Raw genomic sequence first — 26,497 nt, forward strand, 5'->3', positions numbered from 1 at the left:
TCAGCCCGCAGGTGGAATCTATCTCCGAGGACTTGATGTTCAGTGACAGTCAGTGATTGTGCCAAAGCGCGACGCACAGAGCGCCCGTTTCCCTGGCCTGCATCGAAGTGTTTTTTCAGGTTTGGCGGAATGTAATGCAAGGAGCAGCTTAAGGGAGGATATAATGTTCTGCTTAATTGCCAGGTTAGCCGATATTACATTTTGAAGTGTTCAAACAAAACTGTCAGACGCTCGGAGTGGACGAACAAGGCTATACTGTACCCATCGCATCGACAACGTGCGCATCAAGACCGCGGCTGATATCGGCAACTGTGAGTTGTCGGAGATAGAATACGGAATATCAGTAGGCTATGGACTCAATATTTAGAGAATAATGTATTCTCTTTCGTCAAGTAGCCCATATAGGCATTGCACTGGCCATGCGCACTGGCCATGCGCTCCCGTTTTTGGTCCTATGGCAAATTGGATGATTTAGGTTGTTAGATTAAAGCAGGCTACGAGTTTAAGTATATTAGGAACCTTAGGTTCAAGTAAATGTTAACCATCAATAACAATTTGGCGCATTGATGTGCGCAAGGGAAGCATTGCATGGCGGGGTGTCCCGTTTGAGTTAGAAAACACTGTTACCGGCGTTTTTTCTAACGTAGCCTATATGTTGGGTTTGGCCAGTGTAGCCTAATGCCTGAGACATTTTCACTCATAAAGAACCGGACTGAGCCACACAGGCTGGAGGGGAACCCGCGGCCTGTTTGGGTCATAGCTGTCCTGGCCAGCGTGCTGATCTTCACCACGGTGGTGGACGTGCTCGGCAACCTGCTTGTCATCGGCTCTGTGTTCAGGAACCGAAAGCTGAGGAACTCGGGTAAGAAACTGATTGTAGCCTAATTAAGCCCAAACCACACCAAAGAGTCGGGTTGGGACAAACCAGTTTTAAGGTAAACCACACCAGTGCAACTCATTGGTAATCTGTATACTCTACTCTTTTGACCGTTTTTTGAGATTTTGAAGTTGATTAACTTTGCTCATAAAGCTTTCCAGAAGGTTCCCCTTCCATGATCATCATCCATCATCATTCCATCATCTCAGATATTGTTAACATCTGAAACATTTTCTAAATATGAATTTAAGCACATGCTACTTCTGTCCTTTTTTTCTTATCGTAAAACAAAATGCAAGTTGAAGTTGGAGTACCTATATAGTAATAATAAAAGATGGGCCTTTTGGCATATGGGAAACAAATCCTACTTTTACTTTGTCAAAAGCAAAAATCTATGCAAAGTATTCAGTCCATTGCTCTCCCCAGGTTGGCAGAGGGAGTGTAGCACTAGCACCCAGGATTACACTAGACTAGACAATGACACTGGGCGGGGAAAAAAAAGATTACAAAAATTGTAGTAGCCTATGACTTTTACTTTCTTATCTGTTAAGCTATGCAAATGTAAAAATAGATAAAATAGCTCGCTCGTGCACACACAACAGTGAACAGTGGAATATCTATATAATAAAACTAACTATGCATATATTATAGTGCTATGTCTACATGAAATGCTATCTAAGTTAGATACGTTGAGCCTTTGCATACGCCTGTAAGGTCGTCTGCGCTAGGGAAAGTGCTACAGCAAGTGCTACGGGCTGAAGAGGTGGGTTTACATTTTTCAGACTACGACTGGGAGTGAGTGCAGTTCTGATTGCAATGGTGGGAAGTGCATTGCATTCCATAGTTTTGGAGCCAGAACGGAGAAGAGTTTGGGACGTGTGGAGTGTTTTTAGTGAGGGTACTAGCAGCTTCCCTGCGTTGGCTGATCTGAGTGAGCTGGCCATACCTTTGGTTGCTTTGAATGCCAGCAGTTTTGTACTCTGGAGTGGAGAAGGGGGGAGACATGTGAGAATTTTAGCTGGTTGAAGATCAAGAGAGCTGCGGTATTTTGGATCAATTGGAGAGGCTTAGGTGCTTATGCCGATACTGTAGGCCAGTACGGAGGGAGTTACAATAGTCAAGTTTTGACATCATTATCAGACCTACAGTTATACTACAAGTTGTTGTTTAGGCCCAAAATGAGTGTAAATGGTGCTAGACAGTTGTATAGCATTTGTAGAAATATTGGGCCTTAATGTATAAATACAAATAATTGTATATATTTGGGCCCTCATTTGTAAAACAAATGTACATCCAATATAATAATAAACTTGGGCAGTGCAGTGTTCGTATTATGTCCCATGCACGGCTGCCTCAGGCTCGGTGGGAATGGCAGGCTGACACAAAGTCCAATAAAAACATCCATAAAGGCTTGCCCACACACAATGCCTGACATAACAGTAGAAGAGAGGAGCTACCTCAACTATTGATTGATTGATTGATTGGTTGAATACTTTATTAGACAGAAATGCAAACAGCAGCAACAGAGTACAGTCAAACACTTGTTCTAAAAGGATAGCACCAAAGGGTCATTCAGGTTATGAAACATGACGATCAAAGAAACCTTTCAACTGTGTAAAAGACTTGTGAAAGGTACAGTCTGTAACAAGCCTTATCACCGGTACAAGAATACTTGTATATATAGTCCTCCCATAGAGTACAGTATTTGTACTATGTTCACAAATAAAGGAGAACACATGGGTAACATTAGATGAGGCCTGGAAGGGGTATCCGAACGTAAAAACAAATCCATTGGCACGGCCCTCACAGTTACAATTTACAATTTAGGCATTTACCAGACGCTCAGTAAGCAAGAAAAAAACCAAAACATGGTAAAACATCATATACATAAAAAAGTCATCATGAATCATACGTATTAAAGCTAAAACCTAACAGTGTATAATGAAACCAGTAAGACGCGCAAACGCGGGAAGCGAACACAGCTGAGACCCTGCAGATCATGTCTGTCTGTCTGTCTGTCTGTGTGTCTGTCCCGCTGTTACTGTATATGTGGACCTGGCCCCTTTTGTGCCCATATATGGAGCTGAGTGATTGCTGATGCAACACACTCCATATTTGGACGTATAGCGGGACAGACACACACACAGACAGACAGACACACACACACACAGACAGACATGATCTGCTAGGTCTCATAGTAAGTGCTCACTGCGTTCGCAACTATGCATATACTATATAGTGCTATGTCTACATGAAGCGACCGGGAGCAAATGGAGGGAGCGGAGAAATGGGTTGGCTGGTTGAATTCAATTCGATTACAATTCACCAGGTATTTGATTTGATTCTACGATGCATTTTTCTATAATTACTGCACAACATGGCAAATATTTCATCAGTCAATACAAGTGGTCAGATATACTGAACAACATATTTTATTTAGAATGGTATAATATTATTTACAGTATTATAATTATATATTATATATACTTTTTAGGCTTTGATTATCGATGATAAGTACGGTCACCCACATAGATTGTCCAACCCCTAAGGGCACCGCAATTTACCATTGCACTGCAACTAACACCAGAATTAAATCCCTTCAGAGTCAGAGCACAACACTCGTATTGCTCCACTGAATGCGTTGTGTCGCGTTGCGTTCGACAACTTGCAGTCTCCAGATCACTTATTTCATGTGACCACTGTCCACAGTTGGTTCTAAAGTGCAGCAATATTCTTCCTAGGTCAGTGTCTACCTGACAAATGTCTACTCACAACAACTTCAAGTCATTTCCATGAAGAATTTCCCTCACAGTTAGCATTATTGGTATATTGAACATGTGCTGACAATTCCATCCAAACTGATTCAGACATAGACATAGAGGTGGCAGAACAGCTGCCAGTTTTATCCTAATGCTTTATACATGTGCCCCCAGATGTTTACCCCAGCTTCCTCTGCTAAAACATGTTGTTTGCTTTGACCCAGGCTCCTGTCTTTCATGTTTCATTGCATTGCGTTACCCATGCTTATGCGCATGTTTGTGCGTTGGTGGGATGTGCGTGAAGTTGCTTTCATTCACACATAATGCAATCTCTAACTTTGTGTGTGAAACAGTGTGGGAGGAGAAGACAGGGTTGTTCCCCTGAGATTGTCTTTGAAGGGTATTACTGATGGTGTTACTTACAAAAGATCAGAGTACATCACAGCAAATCTCTTTACTCTCTATCTCATCTCTCTATGGTCGGAATGATGGAATGTTGGAATTATGAACGGACCCCTAAAGGGCGAGGTCGCGTGCATGCATCCACCTGGGTTACAGCAGACTGCTGGGTGAGTGCTGCAGTGTCTTGAGTGTACAGGGTTTGATGAGGGCCCAGGTAGGGCCAGGACTTAATTTTCGGGCCTATTGAGGACACAAGTTTTCGCCGGCTGCACTAATAACTTTAGGGCAGGCTCGTCTAGAGTTTGGATGGACAGGTATCAGTCAAAAGGGAGACATCCAAGAGGAAGGACTTGTGGGGTAGGATCAACATATGGAATGTCAGAACAGGTCAGCTCCATATATGGAGATCTAAGGGTTTGAGGTTTGAGGTCAGATGTAGAGTTGCTGCCCGGCTCCATATATGCAGATCTAGGTAATGTCTCCATGTATGGCTATCCAGGGTTTGATGAAATCAGTGTTGTGTTATTCATAATGGAGACGGCCATATATGGAGCAATGTCACAAGGCATGACGGACTTATGGCCATATATGGTGGCATGACGTGTCACGATGCGTGATAGACTGAAAACCATATATGGAGGCGTGATGGACGGACTGACAGGTTTTGCATAGTAATCTGCGACCTTCGCTATTATACAGCTTTTTTCCCCTTTACAACATGAATAAATAAGAATCAAAGAAGAAACATCACTTTTCTTATACATATAAGCATATTATATAATTTGTTATAAGTTATTCCAGGCAGTTCAAGAACCAGCTTCCACCACACGGCTGTAGACAATACAGCAAACCATAAACAAGCATAGGTTAAGTGCCACAAATATTTCCTCATGAGCCTGATGAAACTCTTAAGTGAAATGCGTTGGTTAAGCCATCTTAAATAAAATATGTTGTTTGCATTGAAACATTTATGGGCCTGAATGTGCATTGTGCACATTGTGCAGTTACTACTGAAAACATTTGTGGGTCATTATATATATATATATATATATTGGTTTACGTTCTTGCACTTGCTAGCACATTTTGTCCCACAGTCAACATGCTGTACATTAAGCTGTATAAGCATAGGTGTGATGGATGGCCCATCTTTTGATCCGTCCATCCAACACTTTGATCCCAAATAAGATATCGCAAAAATTACTGGCTAGATTGCCATGGAATTGGTTGGGCACCTTCATGCTCCCCAAAGAATGAAACCTACTGGTAGTGACCCCAGGGCCTTTCTTTTAGTACCATTTGGCCAAAATCTTAACCTGCAAACAATATGTATATATATATATATGTTTTTAAATTAAATTCAAATGTATTAAAATTTTGTGTCGTCTCAAGACACTTTACATGAGCAGAAGACAGAAGACATGAGATACACATTAGAGGCTGCTCAGTACAGTATTTACAGTACCATACACAAGATGCTGCTCTGTCTATTCAACCAACGTACACAGAATTCTGCTCAATCTGTTTACCATACACTAACACAGCATGCAAGCCCAGCCATTTCCATCCTATCTCAACCGTTAGGCACCCTTCAGGGGGTTCAGGTGCCTATACATCTTAAGTAAACAATTGATCAACACATTAAGGAAAATAAGTGTCAATGCTGTTTAAAGGCCAATACATGAGATACGAGCATGCAAGAACCTGTGGCTGAATACAATTGAAAGTAGAAGAAAAGTTGATAAAAGGTTAGTCAGAGGTCTCTGCCTACTGCAACCTCTGGTAATCTAAATCAAATTGAGCCCACACATTGAATTTAGATTTCCCAAACGTATCTATAAGCGAAGATCTTTGATTGCCTGGATATTGGTTAGATCAATAAAAAGTAAACATGCATGGTTCTTGTTTTCCTCCAGGTGCCTCAGTACAAGACTTAGCAGGGTAGCTGTAGCTCCGCTCCCTCACTTGCCCTGTAGGCAAACTGTATGCCGGGTCCAACACACATTCCAAATTATATTCAAAGGCCTGCGTAACAAGGGATGTAAGGGTCACAGGGCATCACAGGTCATATCATATGTGTCCTCCAGCGAATATATTGTACAATAGAGTTCAAACTACTATGGCCTGGTCAGGTGTAAGGACTAAGGAGCAGCACAGCTGCCTCTAGGGGAATCTAGCAGGGCTTATATAGGGGATTCACACTGAGAGTGTTTCCGAATACAGTTGCCTGGTCCCCGCAGGCCATGATTCACATTACCCGAGATTCAACAGCGTACTCGGGTACACTTGCATAACACACTTTGACCCTCCAGGTGGCGATGTGCTTGATGGCTGGCGCGCACGGACACTGACCATCAACTCTGCGACATTGTCTCCAATACTTTAAATCCAGACACACTGCATTGCAAATTTGCAATGCCTCTTTGCCCTTACTTCACTGTCAGTCTGCCTGCTATTGTGTCAGTCAGTTCTGTGCTCCAGTGTCGTGTTTTATTAGTTTGCTATGGATTCTACTTTAGCATTATTATTATTTGTTTTACTTTGGGGGGGGGGGGGGGGGGGGAAGTTGCACCACTCAGTTCACACGGGTGTGATTTTTTTGTTGACGCTTGGCTCGTCGACTAGATTATGTCACGTTCTAAAAGATAAAAACAGTCCACTTCCTTCTTTAGGTACGCATGCATTCACATTGGAACGATCCGTATGCGAATACACTTCAACGGTCCAGAGACCCGCCCCCCATGCGGTCCCGGGGACGGTTGGGCGATCTCAGGAGCTCCGCAGTCCGCAATAAAAACAATTTAAATACTGCAAGGGCATTATTACCACACTAAACAAAGTTGGATTTGTTTGTACATTGCAGAAACTGAAGATACATAACGTAAGTATTATTGTCCGTCTACTCTGGGTTTTATAATGCAGCGTGAGTCCGCCATAGCCGATCTACAAGCTCACAACGCGTTGCGCTGATTGACAGTGCACGTGCTGCGCAGCAGTTACTGTATAAAACTATAATTAAGTAGGCTACTTTTTAGTGTGATGTCTGTGTGTTATTGACTTCTTGTGTTCCTTAATGTGGGTCTATCAGAGCGCCAGATAGTGCAGCTGTGAGTGAGTAGCTGCTGCTGCGTCCGTGCACCAATAGAGCGACCGCGGCGGCGGCGCGCATTCTTGAAATATTGAATAAAAATATGTCGGGCTTTGGGCTGGGCCAACGGGGTTAGGGCCGGGCCGGGCCTTAACTCCACGGGCACGGGCCGGGCCAGGGCCTATATTTTAGGCCCGTGCAGGGCTCTGATACACACCCATTCTATCTGCTTCTTTCAATTGCCTGTATCTCCTATTCCTTGTCCCAGATGGCAAAACAAGGTTTTTACTCCACGGCCCAGAGCTGACGATGTCATCTTCCATCATGTTTTAGCATCACGGACGGTAAACAGGAAGTGATCATGCATCGTCACACACACTAACATAAGATCACAACATCCGGTCTGGGTTTTTGGCTCTTCAAAATAAGAAGGGGGAAAATGCTGGCATGAATTATATCAAAGTTATTAATAAATGCTGGCAGATTAAGTGTTAACAGAATAGTTATTTTTAAAGCTATTTATTACATACATTGAGTCATTGTTGCCTATGGACAAAGCATGCTACCATAGTAAATCAAACTGCATCAGAATTGATTGTTGTCTGTACATTATTAAGAACTAGACAGATTATCCAACAAAAAAATGGCCAACACAATTAAAGCATAGCCTACTTTCCTTTTAAAACAAAGGGGGGTTTGTGCAACTGAATCCTTCTGTGACCATGATTTTATGTAGAAAAGGAGTTGATGTAGTTATCATCAAAGAAAAAGAGACCAGAGATCAGTTTTCGCCCTCAGATTTGATTTATATTTGTTAATTTTAAGCATGAAATTTGCATGTGGTGATCATATTAATACATATCCCATTATTCCATAAATAATATTATATAGGGCTGTATTTTGCGTGTCTTAAGTACCAGGTCTTATTACTTAACTTAAGACCTGGAGGCGTGATCAATGCCATTTGGCTATTCTGAGTGGCCAAAGAGCATTGACCACGCCACCTGGTACTTAAGACACACAAAATACAGCCCTCGAAAGTCATATTGTTTGTGTATTCTTATCCAACTAGGAGACCTGGTAAATGGTAGAGCTGGCCTTCTATTGATCCATTATATATGGGCTAAGAGAGTTTGTCTATGGGGCTTTGCTGGATAGCCTACAGTATGTGCTTTAATGCTTTCATCTCTGGTTTGACTGTATTCTCTTTTTCAGTGCACTGGGTATTTAGGCATACACATGGTTGGACATGACTGCCAGAGATGTTTTTGCAGTTCTAAATTGCTCTGCTCTAAACTGAGCTACAGGCTTGTCTCGTATTTGAGACGATTTATCCTACATTATGTATGAGTGTTTGCTTGCTCCATATCTCTATTGGATACATTATGTGTTGTGATATCTCCCTCACTAAGCTTGGGGTCATTTGTTGGTTTATCCATTTGGCAATAGGACAGATAATGGAAAGACAAAGGGAAAGTCAGTTGGAAAGATTGGCCACCATGGAGAAGTGAAGAGCTTGAGTCTGAACCTGTTACAAATTGCATACGAATGCATGTACTGTGGGATGATGGGAAGGGAATGCAAAATAGAAAAGAACATTGTGCAATATTGAAATGGGTGCCAGTAAGATTAAGTGTGACGAGCTCCTATTATGTCAAGAGGCACAGATGGACCGACGGTTGTCATATGCCATCACAATCACGTTCCGTTAGCTATAATCACTACCTTGGTGCTAAGACTAGTGTGACCCAGTACACACACACACATGACACACACACGTTTCATTGGATGTGACACTTTTCACATTTTTATCTTCACTTAACATAGAGATGCCCGATGGACCATTTCAGTAACAGCGATGTCTGATGGACCATTTCAGCTAAAGATCAGTCATTTTTGTGTTTTATTCCTTACCAAATCCCCTTGCCTGTGCTAGTACCCCCTGTCTACCATGCATTATACATGTACTTAGATAAGCGGAAGAGCCTTATGTAACCATTTCCCAGGCCCTTGGGCCTGCAGGGTATAGAGGTGAACAGAACGAGGGATCTTTCCTGCTGGACGATGAGGAAATAATAGACAAAAGAGGAGAGATGATAAAATAAAGAATGTGAATGGAAGATAAGATGGTGAACTAGGGAAAAAGTGCCCCGAGGTCTCAACCAGGATAGGACCGTTTTTGGAAAAATGTCAAGTGGCATTTCTTCCTCAGCTTGGTGGGAATTTGCGTGGACAGTTTCACCGCAATCGGACGCTGTGTTAATGATTTGCGGCATTTTGTACTAAACGGGCCACTCCTGGAAACTTCAGTCAATCTTAGCCAATCAGGATGGAATATGAGAAATCAACCAGAGCAGCGTTGAGCACATGACTATAGAGATCATGTGTACCGATTTACGTGAGATTTGTATAAAATCTGAAAGAGCAATATAAATAAATTGTTTTACATAAGTCGGCCTCCTGGTGGCGCTATAAAGACCAGATGTGAAAAATGCAGGTCAAAGGTTTTTCCTTGGCCTTGAACACATTTTGAAGATTTAGAAGGCCTGTCAAAGTATCCGACAAGGAATATTATATTACTGTATAGAGAGAGAGAGAGAGGCTTTACAAGACTTTTACATGGTCATACAATGCCTCTCATTTTCTCTTTACCCGGTCTAAGTATAAATGAGAGAGGGAGGGAATCAGCAGGTTAGTGAGAGAGAGAGAGAGCATGCATGCATGCTGAAAGTCTTTTACACTTTACTGTATTATGTAATTGATCATGGGATGACTCATCTGATATACGCTGGTCATGGGAGATAAACCCATTCCAAAGGAAGTCATGAGAGGGAAGTAACTGATCCTGAGGGAATGCCCATGATTGATGATGAGGCGTAGTGAAATGAAAAAATACGTTTTTCGTTTTTTTTTAATAATATTTATTTCATTTGGAAAAAGCAGCACAGTATAAACAGCATTTCTATGTATACATTACATAGGACACAAGTGCAATTCCCAGGAAAAAAAATATTCACGCCTCTTCCCTCCCTCCCCCCTCATCCCCCTCCAAGTGGCTCCATCTCCAATGTCTCGGTATAATCCTCTCTTTCTTCAGATGGATTATGAAGAGTCCACACTTAGGTACCCTAAGTGTGGTAAGTACCCTCACAAAAACATGCAGTAATCCTGGTCTCATTTCTGTGTTTTTATATCAAAAGTCCATAAAAATATTTGTTTTATTACTTCCTGAAAACGAAAATGTGCTGCGTGATGACGTGTCGAGGCCCACATCAATAAAAGCCAATAAAAATGAAGCTCACCCGTTTAATTCCCCATATCGGCGCATCCGTGCAGCACAGCTGCTACTGATTACAGAAATCCTCCGTTTTTATTCATCCAGACAGTGTATTACTCGGTTTCAACTTAATCATCACGCTAAAATATGTATCTGAAAACATTAGAAATAAGCCACATAACAGTAAACTGGTACAGCTGGCCAACTACAGTATCTGACTTGTAAACAAACACACACCATGCTGCTGCATATTTTTTACAAAAAACATATATTGTTTTAATAGTGAAAATTGTACAAGCTCACACTAGATGTGTTCAGAGTGTTTGCTATTTGTTGTATTATGAAGTGTATGCTTAAGTATACTGTATATAAATGTAGGCCTATACTATCTATATCCTTCCAGGGGCGTAGATGGCTGTGAGCTATGTATGGATTCCTAGATTTTTGCACTTGTATTCATGTGGTCCTGACAGGATCAATGCGTAAATGTTGCACATGTTACATTAAATGCCACGCTTCTTGATCAAAGACATGAATGGCCCAGAGCCATATACAGTATACCATTACAAGGCTGCACTTTGGTGAAATGGAATATATCATAATTTATTATACTAAAGTTTTCATTCTTTTTACGTTCTTTTTTTTGTCATAAGAATAAGAATACACAATTCTATGTAATGAAAGAGAGTAATGCTGGCTGGTACATTACTGTACATGGACACAAAGAATATGGAGTGTTTTTGTGAAACTGAAAAGGAATCTCTCTGCTAGTGTCAGACTGATTATACACAGTATGATGACCCAGCACATTAATGTTGTGCAGTAATTATTATTACTAATTTGGCACAATTTCAGAGGAAGGTGTGATGGGAGGGGGGCTCTCAGCACTGGACCATAGCAAATGTAATGATTCATACAGATGAGTATAGCACCTAGCTCAGCGTTTTACTTTGTTTTACTTTTGATGCTTTCCATGGTATTAGGCTATACCGGTACTCACCCTATTGTTATTTCACCAAGAAGGATTAATAAACGCATTAAGGCAAAGAATATTTATATATTGAGGAGGAAAGGTTCATCGTTCCTTATATCTTGTACCCACCATCACTCTCCTGATTCCTGATCCATGCAGCACTCCCTCACCAAAGCCTTTTTGTGAACCCCAAAGGACTGCTGTAATGCACATGCACACTCTTTGATCTCATCTCAGCTCAACCCTCTATCAGAGAGTAGTAAGTGAGTAGCAGAGATTTGAGTTGTGGTGAGACACAGACGGCGGGGGGGTGGAGAGAGAGAGTGAGAGTGTATAGTTCATTACTGACTTTGCCAGGGACGGAACGGCCATAAATGTATGGGCATATCAGGTTTGTTTATGGTTACCGGGTATGTCTGTTTTACAAACACAGGATATGATGTTATTATCCAAAGTGCCTTGAACTCTGCATGGCAGGGGCGTTCTCCTCCCTGAGCCAAGCTTGCGCCTAACCGCATACCTGAATGGGGTCCGTACAATCCGTTTATACCATCAGAAACATCAGAAACAAAAGAGTTGGTTGAGGCAATGTCTACCAGTAAGTGCAGCGAATCACCGGCCCGGCACATGCGGCATCAGAACTTGTCATTACCGTGACAATGAACAAAGTTCACCCAAGACTCCATGACATCTCTGGCGTCCACCATACCAAACCAGCAACCCTTCACACCCACTGGCAGGGGCAATAATTGATTGATTTTCAAGCACAACTCAACACAAAAACTGTTAACTGTGAGTGGACAACACTATAAAGGCATTACACTTGTTTACAATAGGGCCCATCGCCCAGTTCATCAATACATTCAGAGACACACAAAAATCATCCTCCCTGAGCCAAGCCTGGTGGTGGGAGGAAGGGGCTAAGGGTTTCATTGGGGTCGTCAGGTGGGCACCCTACATCTGGTTGTATTTTGTCTCCCTGCTCTTCTATTGAGACCTTTAGATGTCAAAGGTCATGTCTCAGAGCAGACGTAGAATACGCACATCGACAGGCTGGGTGCTGGACTAAATTGTCAGTATTTCAATAAAGAACGTCTTTCTTATACCTGTGGTGCGCGCGCTCCATCCAATACCTAAAGGTCATGTCTCACCCAGACACAGGATTTCATATGAAGTTTGACCTGATGGTCAAGTACTGTACAAACAGCACATATACAGTACATGAGTTGCCTGCTCTAAATGGGATATTTAATCTTAGGCTTTATGTGTTTTGCTGCTACCCTAAACAGAGCTGTCTCGTAAAAGAGATCTTTTTGTATCTCAGAGGAACGTTTTGTAAAAGTAAAGGTCAAATAAAATAAATAAATGTGTCAATGTAATTCATACACCATAGAGCCATAACAACATTGAATGCTGAATGTCACTATCCTATTGTATACATCTCTGTAAAACCGTACAAGAGGCCCTTATAAAAAGCAGCAATTTACATGTGATTTTGATGTCTCTGATGTCCGCGGCATGAGATATGCTGCACTTTGAAATAAGACATCCGAGACATGATTCACTTGATTTGTACACTTCATGTGACCACTGCACTCTGACTTTAGGTGTGTTACCCGTTCAACCCGTTCTACTTGATTTTTTCACAACATTCTTGATTTTTCTCCATGTTTCTCCAGCACTTTATTAATCGAAAAAATATTTTCAGGTTGGGATACCAATTGTATCCAATCAGGATAGAGAACTCAGACAAGATACATATTTAGTTAGTGAAATTGGAAGAGATGACAAAATGAAATGATTAGACAAAATTGGAACTGGAACACTATAAAAAATTAAGCTGATAAATGGCTACCTATCCAAAAATATATATTTTTTTCTACCGCAAAGGTCACATTTACTATGAAATCATGCATTTCCCGTCAGCCAGTCAGTCAGTATGTCAGATTGTTTGGTTGGTTGGTTGGTTGGTCACCCCGGTCATGCCTCGTGACATCATCAGAGATGGAGATCCCTGATGTCATCAATATTAAGACCATATATGGGATTGCCCATATATGGAGTGCCCTGATGTCATCAATATTGGCCATCAATTGTACATCTGACCTCAAACTTAAAACCCTTAGATCTCCATATATGGAGCTGACCTGTTCGCACATTCCCCATGCATCCTTCCTCTTCGATGTCTCTCATTTGACATCTGATACCTGTCCATTTCAACTTTAGACGGGCCTGCTCCAAAGTTATTTGTGCAGCCATGCCCGGCAGCCGGCGAAAACTAAAGTTCTCAACAGGCCCGAAAATTAAGGCTCTACTACAACAGGCCCTACCTGGGCCCTCATCAAACCCTGTGCACTCAAGACCCTGCTCTGCTGCCACACTAGAGTTCTCAACAGGCCCAAAAATTAAGGCCCGGCCCTAACTAGGCCCTCATCAAACCCTGTAGACTCAAGACACTGCCCCCGCTGCCACCCTTAGATCCCCATATATGGAGCTGAACTGTTCTGACATTCCATATAATGTTGATCTGACTACATCAAACACTGTACACTCAATACACGCTCCATATATGGCCAGTATAGAATTCATTCCATATGTTGATCTGACCCCCATGCCAAAGCGTCAGCGCTCGCCCAGCAGTCTGCTGTCACCTAGTCCAGTGGTTTTCAACCCTTTTCATATCAAGGCTATTAGTTATTCAGCATTTGAGCCACGGACCTCCATTTGGTGAGATTTTGCCTCTCAGACCCAAAACGAAAGAATATTTTGTTGTCGTTGGATACGATTTTGTCTACAATAATATCCTTTAGGCAAACATTGATCAAAATAGCAATTATTCTACATTATCTAATTGTGTAGACTTCTTGTAAATGAAGTAATGCAGGTGTTTGACAATAATTTATATTTTCAGAGCGTAAATGTTATGCTCTCAAGACTTAAAGATCTATAAGGGTCCATTTGGTTACCAACTCTCCATAATTTAGCTGGGGACCACCTGGCTGGAACCGCCTCAAGGACCACTGGTGGTCCCCAAACCACTGACCTATAGGCGGATGCAGCCCTCAGACGTCTTACTGGTATTTTCTGTTTATTAACGAGCTGGAGAGAAAGGGAGGCTCCGGTTACTGAGCAAACACCTTTACGCCTAAATTGAGAAATGAAATATAAGCGCAAAACAATCAACAGCTAAATATTGCAGTCCAGCAGTGGAAAAGAAGCCCCAAGGCTGCATACATACACGCATCAGCCATGAAACTGTGTTACTGTATGAAGCTGAAATATAAACCGCCACACTGTTACTGTACATAATTGCATGAGCATCACATGAACGGAGAGATTGCGTAACACTTTTGATGGTTTCCATGGCATTATGTCATGTTTATATTGTACAGTATATTATATGCAGTTTGTGATTTTGCATGCTTTTTTTATGTCCTCTCAATTGAGATAATTATGCAGGTTGTATGTCCATTATATCAGACTTCAGAGGTAGATTTTAGCATTAAATTCTAAAATAATTGAGTTACTGTATAAACTGTTGCACTATGTTACATAATTAGGTAACACATGCATTATTATGGCTATATTAATTAGTAAACCTTTCTCACCGAGAATACGATTCCTGTTTATAAAAAGGATCTGATTGGCCATGCTTTGCGTCATGTAGAGTAGAGTAGATGTTCAGGCCGCTATGCGGCAAATGAAAAAGAGGACACAGAAAACATTTAACAACAGCAGTGCAAGATAATACAGAATGTATTGTCTTGCACTGGCGTTTTTAAATGTTTTGCACAAGACAATACAGGAGCATGCACACCAGATGACAAGTACAATAAATCAGACTTAAGTTGGCATTACAGTTCTAGTGCTCATTTCAGTTTTGTTTTGCAGGTCAAATGCACTAGCCTTTTATTCTCTGCAAAATGTCTATTGTGCTTCAAGTTCAAGCCTTGTGCTTTATTTATTTTTTATCTGGAACCATCAAATGCAGACTGCCATGTTGTCAGTCCATCTATGTTTGTGGGTGTGTGTGTGTGTGTGTGAGAGAGAGAGAGAGAGAGAGAGAGAGAGAGAGAGAGAGAAAGAGGGAGCAAGTGAATTGAATTGATTTTGTAACCTTCAGTACCGGAGTTTCTGTCCCTGCAGTCTGCTAAAGTATGTCGTCACTCGTCAGTCCATTTTATGTCAGTATTTTGTGAAATAACTTTGTAACGTACATTGAAAATGCGTGAACAGCTGTCATCTACAATTTACAATTACAATTTAGGCATTTAGCAGACGCTCTTAATCCAGAGCGATTTACATTAAGCAAGAACAAAAAAAGCATGGGAATACATCACATAAAAAGCATTTATCATGAAACATGCGTAAGCTAAGAAAGTAACAGTGGAATATCTGTATATAATGAAATTATACATATAAACTCATATAAATCTCAGGTGTGTGTGTGTGTGTGTGAGAGAGGGGGAAGAGACGGACAGAAAGAGAGCATTAGAGGAAGTGAGAGTGTAACACAATGACAATGTTCCCATTGAGACGGCCGGAGCTAAGTGGAAGGCTGTCTGGGAATCAGACAGTCGGCTAACTCACTCTACGTGTCAAGGTTCCCTGAGCAACATATGTGCACTCATATGAGTGCAATTTCCTTTCCCCTATCCTTGAGACAACTTCATTTTGTAACTTAGTATGCTCTACTTGGGTTATACAACTATAGTATGCTCTGTTGGGGTTTTATTGTACAACTTTATGTTCTGACTGGGTGCGTCCCTCGAAAGCCTACGCGGGTTGTGCAAGGACACGCTGTGATTGGCCAGTAGCCACTTTGAGTGGCAGTCGGGGCAAACGCTCTCACCAGAACATTATTTACTAGTTTCACAACTTGAATGGCCCTGAGTCGGCTAAGCCAACTTTGCAACGTTCAACATGGCAACTCGGTTGTGTCTCATGTGGCTCAAGTTCGTTGATATATACTTGACGTGTGTGTATAGTATATACTTTAAAATTTGTACTGTAAGTAAACTTATCCAGGTTTACTCCAACCAGGAGAGAGAGAGAGAGCTGTTACTATTAATGGCTGATTACGGTAATACAAATTATTGATGACGATACGGGAGGGGCCCACTTGCGGCCTACCCGTCTGACCTCAGATGCAGATTACTGTAACATAGTACACTTCGGTACATCGGTATCACAATTAAAATTATATATTTTTTAAATTTTGCCAATTATTTGATTGCCCACTTGCAATGCCCACCAGTGGGCTCCGGCCCACAGGTTGAGAATCACTGCAATAGATTGTGTACCGAATGTGTATGTTTTTGTGCCTCTCTCCGTGGTGCTGAATAAGCACGTTTCAATATGTCTCACCTTGGGCTATATACATTACTCAAGTCCCCTGCTCCAATGAGCCAGGTTAGTGTAAGTTTCACTCACTAGAAATGTATGTATTTATTATTATAGCAGCAAATTGGAACACTCTCACAGATTAATAACCCCAATGTAGTGAGACATTTTTGTGATGGTTGGATGGGCTTTCTTCCAATCTATCAGACATTGGCAACAATGTGTGAAAGAAGGATTACATGGACCTTCAGCACCCCCTGGGGACATGATGTTACACCAAGAAGTCGGCAGAAGTGAACAGTGTGCCATGAGACAAGTTCAAGGTGTGTCTTGGGATTTTGGGACAATCGCACTTTACTGCAATATATACTGCACAACTGATCAGTTGTGTGCACTCATTAACTAATACAGAAGCCAATTCTATACCTCCCAAAATATGTGTTAACCACTTTTGAACATGGTGTATTTGGGCCGTGATTATAGGTGAAAATGTGAATTTTTTATTGTGTTGCATTTTCTTTTCTTACTGTAAATACATACATTTACATTTTACATACATTTTCCAAAATATAGAAAAAAGTGAGAGTGCCTTGAGATATTTACTATATGTGGAAAGCATTTTTTGCTAATTGGCATAGGGACGTTCCAGGAGGAACTCAAAGGAGTAACTAAAACCTAAAATCCCAGGGTATAGCATTTAAAAGCATTTCTGAAAAGACTCTAAAGTTCTGTGAAACCGGATTCTCTGCAGTATGCACAATATTATTAAACTTTACAAAAGAGAGACTTTTACTCTAAATGGAATTGGCTTGGTAATTGTTATCTAAATGGATTTGGCTTGGTAATTTTTCTCTCAATGGAATTGGCTTCGTAATGTTTTCTCTCTCTTTAGTTGACAAAACCTTTTCAAAGTAATCAAGCACAAACTTCATACTGTGATCACTGTGCTCTTAAAAAATATATTTAAAAGCAAATGAGGAGAAAGTCTTTGCAAGAAGGGAAGGAAGTAAGGAAGTAAGGCAATTGAAGGCAATTAATTGCTTGTTTATTATAGTAATCAGGGTCTGAGGGAGGAGTATAAGCAGAATAAATAGGAGCTACTGGAACACTGGAACAACAGGAGCTGACCCAAATACTCAGGGAGGTTGCAGAGTTATCCAAAGGAATAACCAGCGCTGCAAGCTCATCAATGAAACCAAGCAGGAGGATGACCCGATAGCTCCAGTCTTAGGTCGCATTCACACCAGAAAGCTTTACTGCGAATAAAACGAATCCTGCTGCTCAATCGCATCCTAATGCGCACCAAAGAACCACATTCTACTACTCAAAAAACCGGGGTTTCGCTTCGCTTCAAAACGCAGCAGAGTGCGGATCACTGCAGGTATGAATGCAATCGCATTAAACATAGGGAGTGAATGGTTGGTATTTGCCTATTTGGCACACGAGAAGGAAGGAGAAGGCATTATTAAGATGTCCCGTGGACACAGTACACACATGGTCTAATGAAGAGATAGAAGCCCTTATTGAAATATGGCCAGACCATCATAGGCTTATGCTGAAGGTTACACGCGAACAATGCACTGTACAGGATATATAGCAAGGGAATGGAGGTGATTAGGTTCCATCTCACATTTGCACAATGTTGCAGGTTGCATAAAGTGTTTGTGCTCGTATTACAGACCTGGACCGGGAATGGACGGGTGGCTCCGCTGATCTGGAGTCAGATAAAAGTGGTATGTGTGTTTGAGTACTGTAGACAGTAGGCTATACTCCTATTAACCTACCAGGTTTATTTAATGTAGGTAGGCTTTAGTAGGCTAGCCGCTACTTTATAAAACAAGTTGGTAAATTGTAGACATCCGTTATTACGCAGTCAATACACACACACACACACACACACACACACACACACACACACACACACACACACACACACACACACGTCCAGTTCCCGACGATACACACTGCAACCACGTTACCATCACTTTATGTCCTAAACTATTACTCAAAGTATATACTTTTTTAACATATATATATTTCACTGTGTAGTTTATGAATTGAACACATTGACAAAGGTCCCTGCTGCGTTTCCAATTGCTGCGGATGACAGCGCAGTGTGAAGGCAAACGCAGCAAATTAAATATGCAAAAATGATGCAACTAATCCGCCCATTCGCATCGAGTCTACCGAATTAGAGGTGTGAATGCGACCTTACATGACCTACCCATACTTGACGGACAACTACCGAGGCATCAGCTTAAGCTCACTAGTCGCCAAGACAGCTAACAATTGTCTTAGAACATTTGCTGAGAAACTCACAGAATGGCTTTCTTGCTGCGCACATAAATAGTCTGGCTCTGAGGAGGATTCTGGAAGGTGTCAGGGAGTCGAACCTGTCAGCTGTGATCACCTTCAAAAAAGCGTTTGATACCATACACCAGAGGACAGTCATGAACAATCTCCAGAGCTATGGCAAACTATAGTCAGATTTTAGTTAATGAGGCTAGATGGGCCACAGTATAAACCAGGTTCCCCAATTACATTATGTGTAGGGTGCCATGCTGAGGGCCACGATGCACAAAACTTAGCTTATTAATTAATTAATTCATTAATTCATGCATTCATCTTAGAATAGATGTAGAATACCTATTTGACAGTTGCAGAAACATAATTGCCTTCCTTGATGCATTAAGGATTACTGTGATTATGGTAAACTAAGCTCACATTTCATATCACAGACATCATACCTATATGTATGTCGGAGCTATACATTATATTAGTCATGTATATGCATGGCAAGTATGCATATACCAGGGACATGGACAATGCCCTACTATACTATACTATACTATACTATACTCTCATATTATTTGTGCTGCTCCCCCTCCCAACGAGAGTGCTGCGTTATCTCATGCAGATCGGCTACTTTCGCCATCTGCGAGGACGCACACATGGGCGTGCTTTATTACATGGCAGAGCCGCTTTAGAAAATTGCTATTATGAGCAGGGCTGCCAAGTCTCACCCTTTGAGTGTGACAGGCATGCAAGTTAACCCTTTACCACGCACCACGCCACACATGCCATTTCACACGCATTATTTTCCATTTCACTACATTATAAATAACAATTTTCTCCGCGGCTCCGGCGCGTAATAATGCGCGCTCATGTGTGCGTCCTCACAAACGGCAAAATAGCCGATCTGCAATGAGATCATGCAGCTCTGTTATATGCAGTAGTATGGTAACCAGTGGACACCATCCACCAAATCGTCAGCAGGGTCCCTGACTGTGACGCATGGAAATGAGCCATGCAGAGTTTAACATCGCTTCGAAATATTTTTTATGGAAGACAATATAGCCCCCACAAGTTACAACAAGTGAGTGACTATCTCTCTTCTATACTGGTGTGTTGGGCGTCTCTTGCGTGCACATTATAGGGACAAAGTCATGTGTGTGTGACGTGTGTGTGTGTGTGTGTGTGTGTGTGTGTGTGTGTGTGTGTGTGTGTGTGTGTGTGTGTGAAGTGAAGGGGCCGCATCGCGACTTGTTTCTGTTCAGAGAGAGAGAGAGAGAGACAGAGAGCCCACAGATGTGTGGGCATGGGGAAATCATGGAATGGTTTGAACTAAGAAAATGTAAAAATAAGGCATTTTCCCACATTCCAGTTTTCTGACTTTTTATTTCACAACATATTCCCCAATTTCCACTGAGATTATGGGGTGAATGAATGTGGCCAGACCCATATTCTCTTTCTGTCATAGTGACATTGTCTGCATCAGATCATGTCCAAATCAGGTTCTCCAATCTCCAGTAGCCTCTTCAGATTTTTGAAGATTTTTTGAGTGGTGCAACCACTCCCTTACGGATCTACAGTACAGTATGTGTGTGTGTGGCTTGCTTGCTGGCTGGCTGGCTGGGTCTGAGCACGAAAACAGCGTGGTTGTTTTTCACCACCTGTGCGCAACCAAACGCAAACACACATGCACATTAACTGTATATATGATGATTTCGGGTGTGCCAGTACAGTACAGTACAGTACAGAAGAGGGACCCCGACACGGTAGCTCTGTCATTTGTCAACCGTTTCAGACGCGGTGGCGGCACACGTGCACACCAGAAACGGCACTTTTTGGCACATTTTGTTGCCCCCCTCGGCATGTTGCCCTACTCGCAGTGTGTATTGTGCGTATACGTAGCGACGGCGCTGCCCGGATTGAACGGGTTAATGACATACATTGCTTCACAACTTATTTCTAAAGTAGACAGTAGACTACTAGAAGCCTCATGAATTGCAGTGCAGCCATAAACTTCAGTCTCAACTAGAGATGGTGGCGATCCGAGCAATTGCCTTGTAGTTTAGTGTCGTCCCTGAGATTGACAATTGACTCTATACACACATGCAGCGGCCATTTTTCTCACATGATATTTGCGGGTTGGTTTATTTAATTAACTTAATAGCAATTGCCGCTGTGTGAATATGGTGAATTCCCCAGCCATGCCAAAGACTATAAAAATGGCACCCAATGCTTGTCACTCAGAACCAGAAGGGTTGGATTGAGGCTATGAAGTCCCTGTGACATACTGTACTAGCATCATGTCCAGGGGATGTACTTCATGTACATCATATGGCATCAAATAACGGTATGCTACAGAAGCATATATGTAGGCTCCTGTCTCTATTGGCTACTTACCTTTTATTATTTATTCAGCTTCAAATGAATGAGCCGGCCTCACCGCAAGGTTGGGCTAGACTCACCATCCCTTGTATTCCCAAATTAATGTTTGATTGAAGTTCACATTTGCACAATGGTGTGAACTTCAATCCAATTATTTCTTTAGATATTGGATAACGAATCTCTAGCACATCATGTCCAGCTTTTGACATCTGTAAAATGTTCACAGTGCAGAATTAATGCGTTTAATGGAATAATTTGGTGTGCGTGCGTGTGTGCAATAAAATAATTTTGGTTCAGAAATTGCAAGAATAGCCCATCTACAAGCTCACAACACATCATGGCATGTTGTGAGCTTGTTTGTCACACAATACAGTACAGTATAGCTTGGTTAATGTGTTGTGATTCAAGTCAACGCTACACGTGTAATGTGATCCCATCTTTCTGCCCTCCCTTTCCGTCTCTTCACAATCTTATCTAATGGAAAGCATGCCTCCCTCTCTTCCTCACAGGTAACGTCTTTGTGGTGAGCTTGGCGTTTGCAGACCTTGTAGCAGCGATCTACCCATACCCTCTAGTTCTCTATGCTCTCTTTCATGATGGATGGTCACTGGGGGACACACAATGCATGGTGAGATGACCTCCATCATTCTACCAATCTACCATGCTATCATGACATTACACACACACACACACACACACACACACACACACACACACACACAAGAGAGTGGTTGCAGTAGGAAAATTCTCTCCACAGCCCATCTTGTGGGCTGTGTTGGGCCCTACCTATGTTAGCGCTGGCAAACTTGTGTCAAGCGCACACCAGATAAAGCAAATTGACAAATTCCAGAGGGGACTTGCTGTGTATGCACTTGCTGTGAATCCTGACGGGCGGCTCCACTGATCTGGAGTCAGATAAAAGTGGTATATGGTTTGTGTAGAGTAGACAGTAGGCTACTCCTACCAGGTTTATTTAATGTAGGTAGGCTTTAGTAGGCTAGCTGCTACTTTACAAAATAAGTTGGTAAAGTTGTAGACATCCGTTACACACACACACACACACACACACACACACACACACACACACACACACACACACACACACACACACACACACACTATACGAATCCCTCAAGATGGAAAAATATATATACTGTATATTTTAGTAGAACTTTACACATTAAATGCTTGTATCCAACAAAACTGTTATGCGTCATGATGACCAACAGAGAATATTGAAGTTTCTCAATTCATAAATGGCTCACTGATCACTCAAATAGATAGATTACCCATACTGCCAGGTCCTGTTTGGCTTGTCACCAGGCATCATTGATACATTTCTTCTTACAGAGTGCCAGATTTATTAACTGTGTTATTGCTTCGTACCAATTTGCATTATCTGCATGATGGTCTGTTTCAAGGGGGGGGGTGTAGATTTATTGATGACTCTGCACCTCTTGGGAGACATTACATTACAGACATTAGGCTTTTCAATATGCAAATTACCCCAATTTAGTCATTATGCCTCCTTTGGTTGGTCATGTGGGAGGGTGTAGATGAGCATGTGTCTCGTATACTACCTCGATTAGCTACAGTAATTTCAAGACCCTAAAGAACTGACAGATTGATTGATTGATTGATTGAAATATTTATTAACAGTTTGTAGAATTACAGTACATTTTAAGCACAAACTCCATACAGACTTTTCAACCTGTTCATAGACTATTTTTTCCATCACTTTCGAGATGGAGCTTAGAATAGAAATAGGGCGGTAGTTGCCGGGTTCTAATTTACTCCCTTTCTTGTACAGGGGGGTTACTTTGGCCAGTTTAAAATCTTGGGGGACCTGTCCCTGTTTGATGGAGAGGTTAACTATGTGGGTGATGACTGGAGCTATGGAAAAGGTAGTGTCTCTGAGAAATTTGGAGGGAATATTGTCATGGCCAGTGGCCTTGTGGGGTTGGAGGGCACTCAGTTTTTTAAGTACCTCCTCGGTTGTTACCATTGCCATTTTAAAATCATCTTTACAAACACCAAGGTTTTTGTAGAAGGCTTTGATGTGCTCTAAACCAAAACGCCCAGAGTGGGAGGGCAGTTTGTTAACCAGCATTGTTGCAATGTTTGTAAAGAAGATGTTCAAGTGGGTGGCTACATCAAGCTTGTCAGTGATGAGGGTAAATCAGAATACTTAGCTGGACCATTATAACCTATTACCTATGCTGTTTTTGTTATTTGTCGTTGTCTTTTACTCCGGATATTGTGTGAATGTATTTATTATCGACTATTACATTTTTCTGCATGTCTTTGGCAAACCTCTCAGTTGGGGGTGGGGGGGGGGGGCGACTTATTTTTTAACTCATAACATATCCATACCTACAACATAACAACATTTAGATATTAGATAATAGCCTACTTTATTTAAACTGTACCTACAAAAGCAATAAAACAAATCCTCCACTCGCTCATTAGATGAAAGTCCAGAGGAATCAAGCAGGCAGGACTGTCCTACTGACAGCCATGCATATTCCAATCCCTCACTGCTGTATTTCTCATATATGCTGTTGCCTGTTTGACAGGCAATCTAGCCCATCATATAAATAAAGTAAATCCATTTAAGGTGTTGCTTCAGATATATAAATGCACTTCAGGGTCTCAGCAGTTTAATCAGTTCAACACACGCATGCAAGCACTTTATGTTTACGTTTTAGGTCAGGATATTAGCACACAGATCAAAGTTTCAGCGGCTCTTTAAAGGAATGCCTTTGAAGTCCGCCACAAGGCACAGCTTTTTTTAGGGCCCATCTCCCAGACTGCGTAGTCATGGTTTCAATTCAATAGCCCGAAGAGATGGTCCATCCAATAACAGAACAGATAGGCTTCCGGTGGTGGCTGCTGTGAGTGAATACGTTATGTTATACATACGTTGGCCTCCGGTGCTATAAAGGGCAGATGTAAAAATTAATAAATAAGCGGAGCAAAGATTTTTCCTTGGCCTCTAAGGAGTGTGCATACAAAGCTGATTTAAATGTGGCACGTGTTCCTCGGCCTAGTGGGAATTTGCATGCAAAATTGCATGGAAATCGCACGCTGTGATGCTTTAAGAGTTTAAGGCATTTTGTTCAAAACGGAGCAGTCCTGCAAACTTTGTAAGCCTATCTTAGCCAGTAGTATGAAAGTATGAAAACGTATGACAAATCTGAAAGACCTGTATCGTTTAATGACTATAGAGATAGTGTATCGATTTGCCTGATGTTTGGTCAAAATCTGTAGGTGTACTGTCAAGAAATGTGTTTTACAAAAATCGTCCTCCTGGTGGCAGAGGTTCTGCTCTAGCATCCAGGGAGTCTATGCACAGTTTCACTGCGAGCAAGTCAACGGTGCCGGAGATTAGCCGTTCACAGACGGAAGGACGAATGGAGGCACGGCCGGACGGACAGGGTGCAAAACATACTCTCTCCCCAAGCCTTCGGCCCGGTGGAGACAATATAATCTCTTGAGCTTTATTGTATTTGATGCTTTTGACAGATATGTCAATCAATCAATCAATCCACATTCTGAACAAGCTTGTTTCACCAGTGACGAGTTTCACCTGTCCGATCTCTGTCCACAGATCAGCGGCTTCCTGATGGGGCTGAGCGTCATCGGCTCCATCTTCAACATCGCAGGGATCGCGGTGAACCGCTACTGCTACATCTGCCACTCCTTCTCCTACAGCCGCCTGTACAGCTACCGCAACACCCTGGTGTTCGTCGCCTTAATCTGGTGCCTCACGGTAGTGGCCATCCTCCCAAATTACTTTGTCGGCTCCCTGCGCTACGACCCTCGCGTCTACTCCTGCACTTTCTCCCAGACCGTCAGCAGCTCCTACACGGTGGCAGTAGTGGTCGTTCACTTCCTGGTCCCCATCGGCGTGGTGACCTTCTGCTACCTGCGTATCTGGGTGCTAGTGATTCAGGTGGGCTTGTGCTGTAGGTTTTTACACCCCACAATGTCATTGAATGGCATCTTATGCTAGGGCTGTGACAATTACAACTTAAAAATTGACAATTAATTATCAGCACATATGCATAATTTCTGTTTGCACAGGGCAGATGATGACAAATAACTTGAATATACAAAGAAATTACTTTGTATTAATTATAGGCCAACTTAATTATACTTATACCACGAAGTGACACATTGTGTTACTTTATCTACTGTGACATTTAAGGAGAAAAAAAATTTAAAGTTGAAAAAAGCACAACAAAGAAACCCTATCAAAGTGGGCGTGCTTATTAAGCTGTTTTGTGGACAATTAACTGTACAGTTATGCATGTGGGTGGGTGGCTGCATGTACTGTCCAACACAAGTGTACTATATGTGAGCGCTTTTCGTTTAGCTACTCCAACGCAGACGGTTAAGACCTCTGTCCAAAAGTATTACCTCTTCATCCAAATTATTTGGAACAAATTATTAGTTTTCTATATTAAAGATATAACATAATAATAATCATAATACTCAGTAATAATAACGATAACCAGGTCAGTCATTCCAGTAGAGTTTTGTACTCATGTGACATGTGAGAACTTTGGCTGGTTTGATAACCAGGCGAGCTGTGGCATTTTTGATCACACGTTAAGAGAGAGAGAGAGAGCACACGTGACTGTGACTGTGTACATCTTGTGGAATCATTTACGGTCTAATCTCTTATCTTCATATTTTCCAGGTACGCCGCAAAGTGAAAATTGATGAAAGTCCCCACCTCAAGCCCAGTGACTTAAGGAACTTCATCACTATGTTTGTTGTTTTTGTGCTCTTTGCCATCTGCTGGGCTCCCCTGAACCTGATTGGCTTGGCAGTCGCCATAGACCCGCATCGCGTGGCGCCGCGCATTCCTGAGTGGCTGTTTGTGGTCAGCTACTTCATGGCGTACTTCAACAGCTGTCTAAATGCCATCATCTATGGGCTTCTCAACAGGAACTTCAGGAAGGAGTACAAACGCATCATCACGTCCGTCTGGTCCTCTCGGCTGTTCGTGACGGAGACGTCGCGAGCCGTCACAGACTGCAAGAGTGTGAGGAGCAAGCAGTCACCTCCTCCACCACCCCACAACAACGAGTCTCTCTAA

At 42.0% G+C, this 26,497-nt stretch overlaps 1 protein-coding gene across 1 annotated transcript; it reads left to right on the forward strand.

Moving 5' to 3' along the window:
• On the forward strand, positions 1-26,497 carry mtnr1bb (melatonin receptor 1Bb; the record flags this gene model as incomplete). The annotated part of the gene is made up of 4 exons (XM_080780101.1): positions 1-862; positions 21,900-22,018; positions 25,001-25,345; positions 26,096-26,497. Exons 1-4 carry the CDS (start codon positions 679-681, stop codon positions 26,495-26,497), a joined length of 1,050 nt encoding a protein of 349 aa, XP_080636227.1. The 5' UTR covers positions 1-678.

Source organism: Protomyctophum bolini, assembly GCF_963924005.1.
Source record: "Protomyctophum bolini genome assembly, chromosome: 13".
Classification (NCBI taxonomy): domain Eukaryota; kingdom Metazoa; phylum Chordata; class Actinopteri; order Myctophiformes; family Myctophidae; genus Protomyctophum; species Protomyctophum bolini.